At 40.7% G+C, this 16366-nt stretch overlaps 1 protein-coding gene across 1 annotated transcript in view; it reads left to right on the plus strand.

The window, feature by feature from the left end:
• LOC309714737 (gamma-aminobutyric acid receptor subunit rho-3-like) overlaps nt 1-13517 on the plus strand; it is a 40026-nt gene extending 26509 nt beyond the window's left edge. The window contains exons 3-10 of the mRNA XM_082547402.1: nt 5376-5443; nt 6828-7051; nt 8652-8734; nt 8893-9030; nt 9422-9574; nt 10553-10614; nt 11265-11396; nt 12538-13517. Of these exons, the coding sequence (XP_082403528.1) occupies nt 5376-5443; nt 6828-7051; nt 8652-8734; nt 8893-9030; nt 9422-9574; nt 10553-10614; nt 11265-11396; nt 12538-12840 (1163 nt within the window). The 3' untranslated portion in view covers nt 12841-13517. The remainder of the gene's footprint in view (nt 1-5375; nt 5444-6827; nt 7052-8651; nt 8735-8892; nt 9031-9421; nt 9575-10552; nt 10615-11264; nt 11397-12537) is intronic.
• Nucleotides 13518-16366: the final 2849 nt, after the last annotated feature.

The following is a 16366-nucleotide window of genomic DNA, read 5'->3' on the forward strand; positions in this document are numbered from 1 at the left end:
TTGGCCGGCTGGTTTCAGGTCTGCAGCATAACTGGTGGTCCAGGAAGAATCTCCAGCATGTATGCATCTTGTTTGATACAGTTCAAGAAGTCAGTATCATGGTTAGCACTAATTAGCAGATATTTGTGTCTGAACTCACACAGTCTGTAAACGTGTATTGCTAACCAAGCTTGGCAACCTTAGCTGATCATTTACATGCAATCACAAGGTAATGACCAGCAGCAGCTTCCAGAAAGGTCAGTGCCAAAGTGCTAAAAGCTGCAGTTTAGACTCATGTCACAAACAGGTGAACAAATGAGCAGTATGGCAGTCTTGCAGCAACAAAGTCTCATTAAGGGACAGCAGTCAAAACAAACAGTCAAGCCTATTTGCACACAGCTGACCAGAACCTATCCAAATATACATACTTTACCCAGCTGAAAAAGCCTAATGTGCTCAGCATACAACATAGTCAAGTACCTTTCGCATCAAGGGTTGGACTTTACTGCTTAATGATCGCATTAAAATGTTTGTCGGCAGCTCAAATAAGCCCGAACTTGACCTTGGTGTGCAGTTTTAACATTCTGGCACTCAGAGGTTTAGAGGATACATTTCCTCTCAAACAGCATTGAGGAAATTGTTCAAAGGTGTGAGTCTGTTCTACATCACGGTGAACCATAACCATGTTTTTAATTACAAATGATCAGATGAGGACAATACAGGTGCAATTCCAAGAGTCCAAGCTCTTTAACACGGTGTTTAACAAAAAACTGTAGCGATAGCTTGTGCTGGTATTAGCTGATAGCTAATATTCAAATATATTAGCTGTCATTTGTTGTGTCATTTGTTGCTTTATTTAAAGAAAAATGTTGTTCAGATTTTTATTTTATTTTTTTATACAGTATCGTTACAATAGTTCTTCAGAGCTGATATCAAACAATAAGACAGGGTTTAGGTTATAAATTAGGGTTGAAGCTCCTTTGCATAGCACAAAAGTGGAGAATCAGCTGTGGCCTCGCTTTGCACGTCTGCCTCATATGTACTCGGACTGGGTGTGATGTGGGAAAAGGAAAGCAGTAAAGAGCCAGGAGAGGGAGAGCGAGTGACCTTCTGTTGCAGGTTTTTCTTCCTGACAGCAGTCGTTGTCGGGGCTACATTAAATTTTTGGTCTCCACTGGTTTTATTAAGTCACACAGTCACAGTGTGTGTGTGGGACTGTGCAAGAGAGAGTTTGTGTGTCTGTGTTTGTGCATACTCAACTTTTCAAAGATTTCCAGCAAGGCAGTTTATTTTGCATCTAAACTGGATTAATGCAACGAAAGAGCATCGCCGGACGAACTCTTCCTGAACACTGATGACTCATGTCTCCCACTGTGATGTTATCCGTTGGTTTACAAAGTTAGCTTCAATTTAGCAAATTTCCCATCTCAAAGGAAAAACATAGCCTGGGTTACTGTCCAAAAAGAACATGGTGTTGTGTAAAGTTTTAAAAAACTAATGACTCAGACCTCATTCTCCTATGAAGATGGTGCACAGCTGGCTGCACTCAGCGATCCTTCAGCCCTCAGTATAAAAGCTGGAGTAGAGGAGAGAGCTCTGGCAGTTTAAAGGTGGCTCGCCCTAGAGAAACATGTGTGCCAACCTTGTGAGCTGTTAGTAACAGTCACCTCCTGCCAGCACTTTAGCTTTTTGCTGTTCCACCCCCTCATGGCCTGGCTCTTTTTGGGGAGGATGGAACACCTGGTGCAGTTTTAGTTTCAAAATTCTTGGTTCAAATAGGAATTTTTGGAAGCAGTGACACAGATTCTGCCTGATTCGCAGTAACAAAAAAAGCATCAAAAGCAAATATTTGAACTGGACCTTTTGTATTTTTATATTTTTTGTGGTCATTACAATAACTGTTCTGCGAGGTCTGTCAGTCTGCACTCAGAGAAAGTAACTTACTGTGTTTTAGGGTACAAGGCTTGTCACCAGCACAGTATCCTTTGAGTCAGTGGTGTCCAAACCCAGGCCTCGAGGGTCGGTGTCCTGCAGGTTTTAGAGGTGTCCTTGATCCATCACAACTCATTTAAATGTCATTGGGGGGGGGTCATAGACAGACAGAGAGCTGGATTGCCTTTGTATGGAGGTGTGGTCTCACTCCTGAAATTCAGATAGATTATCTCCAAAAAATATGGCCTTAGTTTCAAGGTCTGAATAGTGACATCATTATTGTAACACTGCATTTGTTTTTGGTTTTTTGGCAACTAGGGAGCAAAACCTGAAGACTTCTGATCTCACATATCTGTGGGAAAATGGCCCCAACCTCGATAAACACCCCTCGACACCCCGTCATTCATTTCCGGTCAAACTGAATAAAACACTGAAGTTCATTAACTGTATTCTAAGTGTCAGAAAGAAAGATTGCCCAGGATATGCTCATTGACTTGATATGTGAACATGAGGATTCACAGGTAGCCAATGCAGTTATAAGTTTGCTGCTATTAAATGTGTTTCATTGCTATGAAAACATGTCAGGCAAAACTGCAATATGATGGGAATTTTTAAGACCACCTTTTTAACCACTCTCTGCTTCCAGCCTATAGTTATACGAATGTAAGTATGGCAGGACTTTGAAAACAATAAAGTGGATGATAGTCTTCTTCATTTAAAACTCTACTACTGTATATGTAGCTTGACTCATACTGAAGCTTTTAAATCATGAATTATGGAGCCTTATTCATGTCAAGAAAACACTACCCACACTAACATTCCACCCACTCCAGTCACAGTGCAACAGCAGAAATGGAAAGTTCACATATTTTGAGCAGTTTTGCTTGAAAACAGCTGTTTTCTATACCGTAACCTAGATGTCCTAAGACATTCCCATTTAATCTAAATTGGCCCGGATTAAATAAAGACATCTAAGAATGGCAACACACGCTAACAGGCTGAAAGAGTGGTCGGAGCTGGTTTTCCTTCTGTGCATTCTCCTCGTTGTTAACCTTTTAACATTACCTCCAAATGAATGGAAACATTTTTCTCCAGCAGAACGGCAGTGAAATCATTGTTGTTGCTTGTGGTCGGCACAGGAATGAGCTGTTTTGTCTGCAGGTCGCAGCTGTGGATATATCCTAAAATTAACAGTATAGAATTCCAAAGGAGAGCACGGCCACTAGGCACTGTTATGGGATGGACAAACTTTTTTCCTAAACTTTGTCATGATTGCTTTGTGGAGCAAACAGTGAGCGAGTAACCATAATTTAAGTGCTGCTTTTTATGATCATTGGTAGGTCGCAGAGCCCTCCAGCTATGTGTGTTCTGCTTGTTTATGTGCGTTCAGCCTTTTTAGGAGCCGTTAAACAATCTGCTGATGAGGAAGATGGGGTGGGGCGGGAGAGATGAAGACAGATGTCAATGGCTGCACAGGTGAGTTGGTGCCAAAGACAAAGGATGTCACAACACAAAATGAGGTTTCCAGGTCAGGACGGGTGATTGGATTAAAGCAATAAACGAGAAGTGACTGATCCTGATATGCTGTTAAATTATTATCGGTTTTTATTCTATCCCATCTCACTGTAGGACATCAAACAGACACTAATATCTTTTCAGGCAGGCTTCCGGTGCTGTTAAAAAAGCCTCTGCCTTAAACATACCAGTACTGAGCCCACATTAAAAATAGTATTTTTATTGTTATCACAGGATAGTTTTCTATTCTTTTTTTCCTTTAACTGTGAAGGCATGTGGATTTCTATGAGCTGTGTTTCTGTTTGCACTCCACTGTGTGTATTATGTGTTTCACTAAGTGAGAAACTTAAAAAAAATTTCAGTTGACAAATTAGATCCGAGATTCCAGGATCGTCTGTTGCTGTCGTATGACAGTATGGTCCAGCCCTGCAATAACTGCATGGATTCGTCCAACTTTATTGCTTAGAATTTTTTGTTGACAGTTATATTACATTTGTCTTTATTGCAATTTGATAATGTCAATTAAAGCTGCAAGCAGCGATTAAAGGGCCCTTGCACCTTGGTGCATGCAAACATGGGTGTGTTGCAGTCGAGGCATTTCCTGCATTCGTGTGGATGTTTTACACCCTGGATTCTGACTGACAGCAGCACAAACTAGTTCCTTATCAATTCCTGTGCGCATTATCTGGCATTCAGGAACCACTAATCATGTGTCATTGATGGAACGCACAATAAATAATTGTGTTTATTGCCAAATGTTGTTTTTCTTTTGCCTCCCAGTGGTGATACAACTGTGGCACCTAGATGTCTCCAATCTGAGGTTTCTATCAAAAATGTTCAGTCTGTCCTAAACTTGACAATCTACCTTTGAGTTATGAGATGATTTGTCAAATGATAGAAATACAACTTGCTGGCAAGAACATGCTTCAACAAAACCACAGCTCATATTCATCTGATTAAATCTGTGGGTGGAGTTTGTGTCCTGGGTTTGTGGGTTTGTGCCTGAAAACAGCAAAACTGTCCTGGGTGTTGATTCAAACCCAGGACTTTCACAGCCTTTCTGTGGGGAGTTTGCATGTTCTTCCTTTGCTTCCTCACACGGATCAAAGACATGCCTCTTAGATGTGGATCCTAAATTCTGTTACAGCCCGAGGCCTTTCGTGGGGTGGGTGTGTGTGTGTGTGTGTGCGTGTGCGTGCGTGTTTGTGTTTTGATGCAGGAGACTGCAGGAAGTGCCAGTGTTTTGCGAGGCTAGTTAAATGTTGGTTTTGTGACTCTCTTCTTTGTTGCAGCCAACAGGCTGGTTGTAACTTGACTGTTGATGGTGTAAGTAGCTTGGAAAGGAAAGCGTCTGGACTTCTCTAATTTTCTTGAAGACTCTTCACCTCTCATCCGAGAAGCTTCTTCAGTTCTAAGAGCAAATGGTGGAGAGTCCCAGATTTTAAGCCCTTTGGGAGTGTCCTTCTCAGAAGCTTCTCAGATGAGAGGTGAAACATCTTTAAGAAAATTAAAGAAGTCCAGATGCTTTTCTTTCCAAGCTCCTTAGACTACAACAAAACTGGATGACTGAGAACCTTCACTGACATGTTTGGCTGTTGATGGTTGTTAACCCTGGAGTAGACGATGATGAGGGTCCAGGGTGTGTCTTATCCAGTGACAGCTGGGATAGGCTCCAGAAAACCTTAAATTAAATGGGTGGTGCTTTAGAATCATTCTGTCACACCCACTTGCGAAACCCATGAAATATGACCCATGTGTCGAGTCTAAGTTTATAACTTTTTACGGTTTACACCATTCACACACCCCACTCACACACAGAATTGTGACACCCATAAAATATGTGCAGAGGTTGAGCTGCACAGTTCTGACTGAGTTTCTTTACTAGCACTGATAAATAATTTATGAGTTAATGGCATTAAAATGAAATACTTTCCATGCCTTTGCTTTAGGTGCGCCCATCCCCGTAGGCATTGATGTGCAGGTGGAGAGCATCGACAGCATCTCAGAGGTCAACATGGTGAGGATTTTTAATGGCATGTCACAGAGGAAAGGACCCAAATGCAAGATGTCACAATAAAAGTCCAAAAATCAAAAATAGGAAAGACAAGAAATAGCAAGATCCATACATGAAAGGTAGGGTTTTGAAGGAAGGCGAATAAAAACAGCTAGATAACCTGATTTAGGAAAGTGGCAAATAAATCCAATAGAGAAAAAAGGAAGCCCGGGAAGTGAGAGGATAACTGAACACAGGAGATACTAATTGGACCAGTAATCAGAAAGGGAGTGTGACTAACAGGAATGAAGGAAGGTCACAAGTAAATAATCATAAAAGAGGCTGCCTAAATATATTCCTGAAAATGTTGGTTAAATGTCTTAATACAATAGTTTTTACACTGTAAAATAAATAAACAGATTAGTAGATTAAATAAACTATTGGGGTGTTTAACATAGGTTTGCAGAATCAGGGCCAAACAGCTGGCGCTGTTCTTAAAAAGGCCTCAAACCATTTGTGTCAAATGCTGAATGGAGCCTGTGGCCCAGATATGGCCTAAAAAGAATCCAGTCAGACCTGCTGGACTGCTCTGCACACAAAGAGGGCTTAAATTATGAACTTTTCACTGTATTTTAGATCAACAGGCTTTATGCTGCCAACAGTGGCTCAATAATTTACACATTTACTAAACAGGCAAACACTTCCTGCTTTTGTCTCTCCTCCCAGGATCCCTCTGGGGTTGCATCAGGAGGGCCATCCAGGATAAATATATATATATACATATATATCTGCCAAATTAATCACATAGATCTAACCAGTGTGTCAACCTCTTTGTGCATTGTGCTGCAAATCATTAAGAATTTATTGCGTTTTAGAGTTTGGTATTAAAAGCGCTGCCAGACCACAGCTAAATAAGATCATATAAGTCATTCTGATGAGCCAAAAACAATGTTCCTAAGACAAATTACACCAAAAGCTGTCATATTTTTCCCTTCTTTCATAACCTTTCAGTAAAAATAAAATCATGTAGACAAACTGAACTAAAAAGATTCCTTAAACTGTAGTTTTATGACTTTATAGTTTTATGACTTTATAGTTTTACTGACGTCACTGTTTGTCAGTTGACTCTCTGGCTCTTGATCCCTCAAGTGGCCAGCTTTGAAGTCAGCGCCATGTCTAACTTAAAAGTTCTTCCAGCCAAGAGAGATGAATGAGAACAGGACGGTGCTGCAATGACAGCCTGATCTAAAACAATGGAAGTGTTGACACCAGGTTCAGGCTCTGCCTGGAACCACATTTTCTGAGCCCCCAGATCTCCCATGAATTCAAACTTGCTTGAAAAACATGAATAAAAATTAAAGAAACATAAGAAGTATATGTTTCTCTGGTGTGTGTCTGCCGTCTGTAGGACTTCACCATGACTCTGTACCTGCGTCACTACTGGAAGGACGAGAGGCTGGCGTTCCCGTCTAGAAACAACCAGAGCAGGACTTTTGACTCCCGGCTGGTGAAGAAGATCTGGGTTCCCGACGTCTTCTTCGTCCACTCCAAACGTTCCTTCATCCACGACACCACCATGGAGAACATCATGCTGCGGGTTTACCCTGATGGAAAAATCCTCTACAGCGTCAGGTAGAGGGCAGGTGTTCAGGTGGATGCAGAAGTGTTAAGCTGCAGAGAAGACGATGAAATCCTCTGAAGCTTAGTGCAGCCAATGTTTACTTTATTAAATATATGTGGTGTCAGGAAAACATTGATTTATTAGGGTTTTTTTCATATAATAAAATAAGTAAGTAAATGTCACGGTCCGGGGCAGCGGCCGTGTGAAGAGTGGAAAGGAGGACTCAGATGCAGCACTTACTCAGATGTGAAGGTGATTTATTGACAATACTGAACATAAAGTGGAGATGGCAAAACAGAACTAAGGACGAACTAAACTGGGAGAAACTACACAAAGGGAGTGGCAAACCTGAACATGAAGGGAGACCAGCAGGGAGAGCACGCAGGGGATTCACCGGGTATGAACACAGACGACGTGACGAGGAGCAGAGGAAATCACACACTATAAGTACACAAAGAGACACTGGGAAATCACACACAGGTGGGGGAAACAGCTGGACCTGATTAACCTGACGAGACAGGGGAACACTAACACCAGGGACCAACAGAGGGAGCACAAACCCAGAACCCAGTGTCTAAAATCCCAAACACAAACCATCCCAAAACAGCCCAAGAATAATAATGAAAGTAATAACAATAAAGAACATAAACATAAAGTCACTGAGTCATGGTCGCAGGACCATGACAGTAAAGCATCCCATCTTACACTGTGCATGTCTGTAGCATCCCTTATGAACCAAGCGTCCCTTAAACTATTCAGAAGCCTCACTGATGGTTTATAAGATGACCAGGAATTTCATTAGGTGCACCTGTTCTACTGCTCATTGACCTAGACATCTGATCAGCCAATGACGTGACAGTAACAGTGACATGGCAACCTGCTGAAGTTCAAACTGAGCATCAAAATGAGGAAGAACGGTATTTAAGTGGCTTTAAATGTGACATGAATGTGAAGGTGATTGTCTGCAGAAGACAACACATGCTTGAAGCAGAGGGGCTACAGCAGAAGAGAGAAGAGAACCTGATCAGCTGCCACTCTGCTCAGCTCTGCCCAACGGGAAACTCAGGCTACAATTCACAGACAATAGGAAAAATATGGCTGGTCTGAGAAGTCTCAATTTCTGATGCAACATTCGAAAACGGCATAAATGTACAGATCATTCCATCTCCACAATGACCACATCTCTATGCATGGGATGTGTTAGAGCAGGAGATCTGATCACGGATCTGCAGCCAGCTAATTTGCAGGAACGGCGGGAAGCTACCGTGTCAACAGCTTCACACAATTGGACCAAAATCTCTGAGGAACAAATTTCTGCCACGAATTACATTATTTTCTGAAAAAAGGAGGTCTGGTATTAAGCAAAGTGTAACTATCTGAACTATCTGGTGAGTGTGTATCAGATGTGACAAACTGACAAAACAGAAATTGCTGCAGCTAGGAAAAAAAACCTTCTAGATTCCTGCTTTAATCTTTGTTTCCCTGCCCTATTTTCACTTTTCTGACTCTACTTTGGTTTGCTTGAGTTTCTAGGGAGTAAACTGTAAGAACGAACAGTCAAGGACAGCTGCAGGGGAAGCTGTTTTATATCTGTGTGTGTGGGTGTTTCAGGGTCACTGTGACGGCTCTCTGCTCGATGGACTTCAGCAGCTTCCCTTTGGACACACAGAACTGCTCGCTGGAGTTGGAGAGCTGTAAGACGCATTCAGTATATACACACAATAATAAAAACTTCACATTCTTTAATCATAAAGTAACACATAAATGAAAGGTGGATAATGTCAGCTGACCTCAGTTCTTGTCTTTCTTCTGTTTTCCATCTCCCTTTGTTTCTAATTGTTTCTCACTGTAGACGCGTATAACGAGAATGACCTGATGCTTTACTGGAAGAATGGCAACGACTCTCTGAGGACGGATGAAATCGTATTGTCACAGTTCTTCATTGAGCATTTCCAAGCCTCCAGTGGCCTGGCTTTCTACAGCAGCACCGGTGTGTATAGCACAGGTTGTGTACCTGTAGCATCTGCGGGTACTCACGTTTAGAGACAAAACACAAGTCAGATCATTATGCTCTAAAGCAGGGTCTCAAACTCCAGTCCTCAGAGACCAGTGTCCTGAAACTTTTCCATGTGTCCCTACTGCAACACAGCTGAATACAATTAGTAGGTCATCAGTAAGATTGTGTCATAAAATAATGGAAGTGGGAGCAGATCATATTCAGTAGTCACAAACATATGGACACGTCTGTCTCTTTACTTGTAGATATATTCTTTTAGATTAGAGTGCTTTTAGAGACTTTGGGATGAACAGGAACTCCAACCTTATCATCAAGTGTCACAGTTTGCTGAAAAGACTGAAGTTTTTCTGTCTCTCTTTGTCAGGCTGGTACAACCGTCTCTTCATAACCTTCATCCTGCGGAGGCACATCTTCTTCTTCATGCTGCAGACGTACTTCCCCACCATGCTGATGGTCGTCCTCTCCTGGGTCTCCTTCTGGATCGATAGACGGGCTGTTCCTGCAAGAGTGTCTCTGGGTATCATTCATTAAGCAAATCCTAAGTACAACCACCTCAAATCCCAGTCTTTCTGCTCTCTCCTGGCTCTTTAACCACATTTAAAGAGGCACATTAAACCTGTAAATAGTGCTGTTTCGTTCTGTTCCTTTATTGGGGTGAAGCCTAATGACTTCAGTGATGCTCTAACATTTTATTTTACACCATCATTGATCTATTTTATCCTACACTGCAAGACAAATGATACTGCCAGGATAACATTTATATGAATCTAAAACCTACTGCATCAATATCAATTTGACACAGTTGATGGATATTTTTGATATTTATTTGTATTTTTCATCACATCTTATACAGAGTTATATAAACCACAGAAGACAGAAAAACCGGGTCAAGTTGAAGCAAGTGTATTTAGTTTGTTCTGAGTCAAAGTTGCAATATTAACAGGTGGAGTGCTAAGTTGATGCTAGCAAGCTCCATCTATAAACTGTGTGAGTGAGATACCTGTTAATTTGTGCTAACAGACCAATTAAAAACTAGGATTTCACATCCTCAGACTGAAGAACAAACATCATGGATGCTCTGTACTTCACAGCAACATGACGAACACAATCACAGTCCACAGGTTCACTTCAATGACTCCAGCTGGTGGAGCCAAGGCTCAGCAGACGGTTACCACCTTACACCTCTGTGTGTCAGCACACCTGCTCATCAAAGTTATAACAGTAAATGGATGGGTTCCAAAGAAATGTCACCCTCTGAAGAGTTGCTGTAATCACGTGTATCTAAAGGCTTTAACGTGGCAGTCTGTGGAGGAGGATTCATTTTGAAGCCAGCCTCAATGCAAATTTAAAGAACTGCAGTTTTTGGCTTCTTGGTGTCTACACTCATGTCCAAAAACAAAACAAGAACAGCCAGTCTTCACCAAACATCACACGTTATTTGAAAGAATTTGAATGTCATATGTGAAGTCTGTCTGTGTTTTCTCGTCCCCTCCAGGTATAACCACAGTGCTCACCATGTCCACCATCATCACAGGAGTGTCTGCCTCGATGCCTCAGGTAACAGCTGTTTGTGAGAGTTCAGCAGGCCTATGTTGGCTCTGGGTGACCAAAACAGATGATCAGAAAGGAATTTAACAGCATATCAATGCCAATGTCAAATTTCTTTTAAATGTTTTGCATTTGCAGTATTTTTATTTACCTTATGTGAAGCGAAATAGCCCAAAAGATCCTTCTTTGACTTAAACTGAACAAACTTAATCGTGGAGGAAAAGTGCAAAGATCAGGATCATATTTGGGAACTGAAAGTTTCATAATTTGTATAAACACAATGCCGTTTGCTATTTGCCATAATGCCATTTCCTAAATATGTGATAAAACCAACAAAAATGTGTTATGAATTAATTTACAATATATACATTTTGCAGCTTATCTTTAATATTGATAAAACTAGAATTATGCAAAATGAGGAGCTGGGATGGCAATTTTGTCACTTTTTTCTATTTTGTAACTAAAGTAGGAGGATATACCATTGACTGTACATTGCTTTGTTTTTGTTTTTAGGCTTTTTTATAAAGTCTGTTGAAACCCCATTTTAAAAATGGCAACAAAGGAAAAAAATAAGGTTAAAATATAAATAGATAAATGACAAAGGGGTGAACCATATTAAATGTGGCCCTGTATATGTGAAAACGTACAATGCTTTCCAGGTGTCGTACGTGAAAGCGGTGGACATCTACCTGTGGACCAGCTTCCTGTTTGTCTTCCTGTCTGTGATTGAATATGCAGCTGTGAACTACTGCACCACTCTGGAGGAGATGAGGAAGATGAAGAGGGGGAAGGTCAGCACAGGGGGGAAGGGGGATTATTACTGTGCAAAGAGCGAGGCAACATTTTGCTTAATGTCTCACTCTAGTGGCCAATCAGGGCCATTACATGTGCTGCACAGAACCCTCCAGCTGCCTCTTGGATCTTTACTAAGATTTACTCAAACTTTGAAATTTTCGTGCAAAGCGTGAGAGCCTTTTTGGAGCCAGAGTATCGATTCAATTCAATTTTATTCATACAGCGCCAAATCACAACAGTTGCCTCAAGATGCTTTATATTGTAAGGTAGACCCTACAATGATACATAGAGAAAGACCCAGCAATCATAAGACCCTCTTTGGGCAAGCAGTTTAGCAACAGTGGGAAGGGAAAAACTCCCTTTTAATTGGAAGTAACCATTGGCTGCAACCTTCCCTTTCATGTGTGTGAAAAGTCAGTCATTGAGTCAATAGGTTTCAAGCAAAGTGGCCTCTCAAAGCATTAACAAAGTACTTCAGAATGTGGAGCAGAGTTTAAGGTGGAGCATATTTTTAAACAGCTGAAATCACTACTTTATTATTTGAGTTGTTTTAATCATAAATATCAAAAATTCAACCTAGCTTTTAAAATATGAAAATCTCCAGCCGTTACTTTCTTCAGGAGGTTTTGGACTGTTGAAGGACTCAAGAGAAAAAGAATCGTCCTGGTGAAACACTGACACCTTGTGGCAAAAGCAAGCATTACGTTTTGCAAAAATATCTTTAAAATGTCAAAAGTAGTTAAAAAGAAACTGCAGTCAGGTGAACATTTCCTGTCATTTCAAAACATCCACAAGTTTTAAACTGCTTTGTGGTGTTATTACCTTTTTTTAGTAAGTATCCGACATAATCAATTCATGTTGGAATTTGGATTTCTGTGTAAATCTGAAACAAACTAAGTGTCCACTGATGCATTAAAACGGCACATGTTTGATCACCACTCAAATCTGATTTAGAGAAATGATTAAAACGTTTGTCTTTGCCACAAAATGGAATTTTTAAGAGATGTCCCCCTTTTATTTATATATTACCTCTTTGCTTTTAAAGATTAATCCTCGGATTGTAATTCAAGATTTTTGAGTGCCGGGTCTCTGTCGGTGAAATCTCCACCTGCTCGTTTCCTTTCTTTGCCTTTAAAGATCCCATCCACCTTCAACGCCAGTCAAGCAATGGCCTTTGACGGGTGTTTCCACGACAACGATATTGAGCTGACTACATTCCCCCGTCTGGCACCCACCTTGACCTCTGACCCTCTGACATCGCCAACCCAAAGCTCAGACATGCGCCCCACGGAGGGGACTCGGCTTCGCCGGCAGCGGTCTGTACGTGAAAACGTGGACCTGCTGGTCAACAACAGCTACATGATCGACTCGTACTCTAGACTGGCCTTCCCTCTGTCCTACCTGCTCTTCAACACCATCTACTGGAGCATGTACTCCTGATCCAGAACCAAATACTCTACAAATTGAGTCTGAGTGCGGCAGAGGAGATTCCTCATCTCGACAGAGGTCCAAAGAGACTTCACTGGAATGGCGCTCGGTTAGAGGGGCCTCAGCTACATCCAGCTGATGTTCTTTGCTGAAGAGCTGAGATACAAACCCTCGAGGACCCTCAGCCTGAGTACGAACTCTGTAATTGTGCATTTATCTCATCAGAAGGGCTTCAAATCCTGAGAGTCAGACTTTTTCTGTTTGGACGATTTGTACATGTGTCTTTTCTTTTTTGTGCGTCATCGTAAAGGTCATATCAATATCTGCTATTGATATATGATATCTTTATCGATTTCTTTAGCTACAAGATATTAAATTAGACATAAACAGCGTGACTGCGTGCTTCTTAAAATATCAGAACATCTGCACATGTTTGAAAAGTGTAATTTGATGTGTTTCTTGATTAATTTCTCTCTTGTTCGCAGTGTTGGAGTGTACGGGCAGAAATATTTAGCTGGATGCATTTTTATTTGAGAAAAAAATATGGCTTATTACATATTTGCGTTAACAAGAAAATATTGTTAGGTACAACAGGTGGTGGTTGGGTAAAACAAGCAGTATAGTGTAAAGGGTTAAAAGTTGTATTTTGTTAACTTGTCCTAAACAATAAAACAGAAGTTTTATGTAAAGTTGTCAAAAGATCGATTTACGGGTTCTGCAAAAACTTGGTATTATGGTTGTACCTGGAAAAAAAATACATGAACTATACTAAAATTTTGAGTTTTAGTGTTTGAGCGTGCAGTACGTCTTCTTCCTTAAGGGCCACCTCAGCAAGTCATCTGTCTCATATCATCCTCCACTGTTGCAGCAACCATGTCCTTCACCACATACATGACTCTTCTCTGCAGTCTTCCTCTTGTCCTCCTGCCTCGCCGCTCCATCCTCCACATCCAATTTACACAAGGCCACAAGCCAGTATATGCATAGTGGAGATTCCAAGCTGATGATAATGGAAAGGCATCTGTTGATATATTATACTCTATAGCTATATTAATCTGGGGCATCCATAAACTGGCAGCCCATTTTGAAATCTGAAAAATGTCTACAGCCCACCTAACCCCTCAAACTCTACTTTGGCGTGATCTGACCTCGTGTTCCACACCATAACATATGCATTGTACAAAACGTTTGTGAAATTAACAGTAAAATTGTGTAAAATCTTGACATCAAAAAAGTGTAAATAGAAAAACAAAGAAAATGTTTAATTTACATCAATATTTTCTAAATAATCCATTTACTTCTATAAAATAATGAACCATACAAAACTGTTAATTTTACAGTAAGAATATGTTTTAAAAATCGTGTCCTTGCTGTCGTAACATGACAAAAAACTGTTTTTCTACATGATAAAGAGATGCTGCTAGTAAATAAAAGAAATATGTCAGCACGAGTCTTTAGGCTTAACCTGTAGTAAATAAATGTAAAAAATGACAGAAACTCAGTCATGTCTGAGATATTTGACCTTATTATTGACAACAAGTTTACTATCTGACGGTTTATGGTCTTAGATGCCTGTCCTCCATGGTTCTACAAATCATGACCGCCCTCTTCCAGCACCGTGTCTGACCTCATGTTCAACACCATAACATATGTGATTATCTCCTTTTTTTTCTTTGTCTGAATTGTTTTGATTTTCTGACAGTTTGCTTGTTGAGGTTGGCATTAAGAGCCTTACTTGGGAGCTGACAGCCAACTGCTCTGTAAAAATTACAGGTTTGTGTATATAAGATCAAAACAAAATAAAAATAAACAAATAAAAGAGATTTTAAAAAAGAAACAGCATATATTATAGCATAGGTGTCGAACTCCAGGCCTCGAGGGCCGATGTCCTGCAGGTTTTAGATGTGTCCTTGATCCAACACAGCTGATTTAAATGACTAAATTACCTCTTCAACATGTCTTGAAGTTCTCCAGAAGCCTGGTAATGAACTGATCATTTGATTCAGGTGTGTTGACCCAGGGTTAGATCTAAAACCTGCAGGACACCGGCCCTCGAGGCCTGGAGTTTGACACCCCTGCATTATAGGAACACTGATGCAGAGATAAAATCGAAAAATAAAGAGGATTAAAAATGAAAAGCTATTTTTGACTTTTAAGGTTAAATATAAAAGGCAAATTTAAATTGCACAATAGAAACATTTTTTAAAGGGTTTTTTGTTTGTGTATTTGTTAGTTTACATTTCCCCCTATCCTCGCCCTTATCAGAACCAACTAAAACGTGAAATGATAGCCTAACCCAGACCTTCCCAAAGTGTGGGGCCCGCCCCCTAGTGGAGGGGAGTGGGTGGGGCCGCCCCCCTAGGGGAGGGGAGGGGAGGGGGGCGCAGAGCCATGGCAGGGGGGGGGCGCAGTGTGAAAAGAAAAACCAACGCTTGGACACTGGTAGCACGGGGCGCCCACCAGGGGCGGAGCGTGGGGGTGGCTTACTGGGCTTAAGCCCGGGTTGTTTTGTCAGAAGCCCGGGGTCTTTTGGAGTGTAATTTTTTCATAGTTAGATGCCTGGCTGACAACTGTATAAAACAAAAAGTACACACAATATTCGAAGCACATAGTGCACACTGTGGGAATTTACGACTGTGCGTGAATCCCCCCTGATATTGGTATGATCCGAGCTCAGGCACTAAGCGACTGAGCGAGGGGGCGGGGCAGCTGCTACCTGTTAGTGCGCTGTTGGAGAAACAGAGCCAGCCATACTAAGGAGAGCTCTCCTTAGTATGGCTGGCTCTGTTATTTTATATATTGTGCTTTGTATGTTGTTCAGTATATTTCTATGCAAAACAAGAGGGATTTCAGTACACAGCAGGATATTTACATTTGTAACCAGATATTTACATACACTTTAGGGAGAAAACATAAAACATTTTTACTGTACAACATCAATTTAGAGTAAACTTTTGTTTTAGATAAATATTGAAATATCTTTTGAATTAGTTAAATGTCAGAATAAAGAGAGAGAGATCTGTCTATTTATTATCACTTTCATCAAATTTAGGAGTACATATACACTAAGTTTGTTAATTAATAAGAAAACTCCAGACGATTCCATTCTGAGCTGAAGAAGCTTCTGATAGGTTAGTAGAGTCCATGTGAGTAAACTGGTGGCACAGCTGTGGATGCATATAAGGCAAAACACAGAGCCTGTTTCTGTGACATGGGAAAATCAAGAGATGTCAACCAAAACACCAGGAAAAGAATCGTGGAGCTCCATAAGTGTGGCTCAGTTTGAATACAATTTGGTGCCATTTGCTATTAAGAAATACAGATAGTTTCTCTCTTTACTCTTAAAGTTAACAAATATGTTTTTTATATTTATCAATCTAAAAAAATAAACATTTAGTCTGATTTGATGTTACAATTAAAAAAGTGTTTGTTTTGATCTGAAGAGTTTGTAAATATCTGGTTTCAACTGTATATTTTATGATTGTCAGCACAAAGAGGGAGAGAGAGGAACAGAGAGAGAGGAGAATGAGGACAGAAC

This window comes from Aulonocara stuartgranti (assembly GCF_965226115.1).
Source record: "Aulonocara stuartgranti genome assembly, chromosome: 9".
NCBI lineage: Eukaryota > Metazoa > Chordata > Actinopteri > Cichliformes > Cichlidae > Aulonocara > Aulonocara stuartgranti.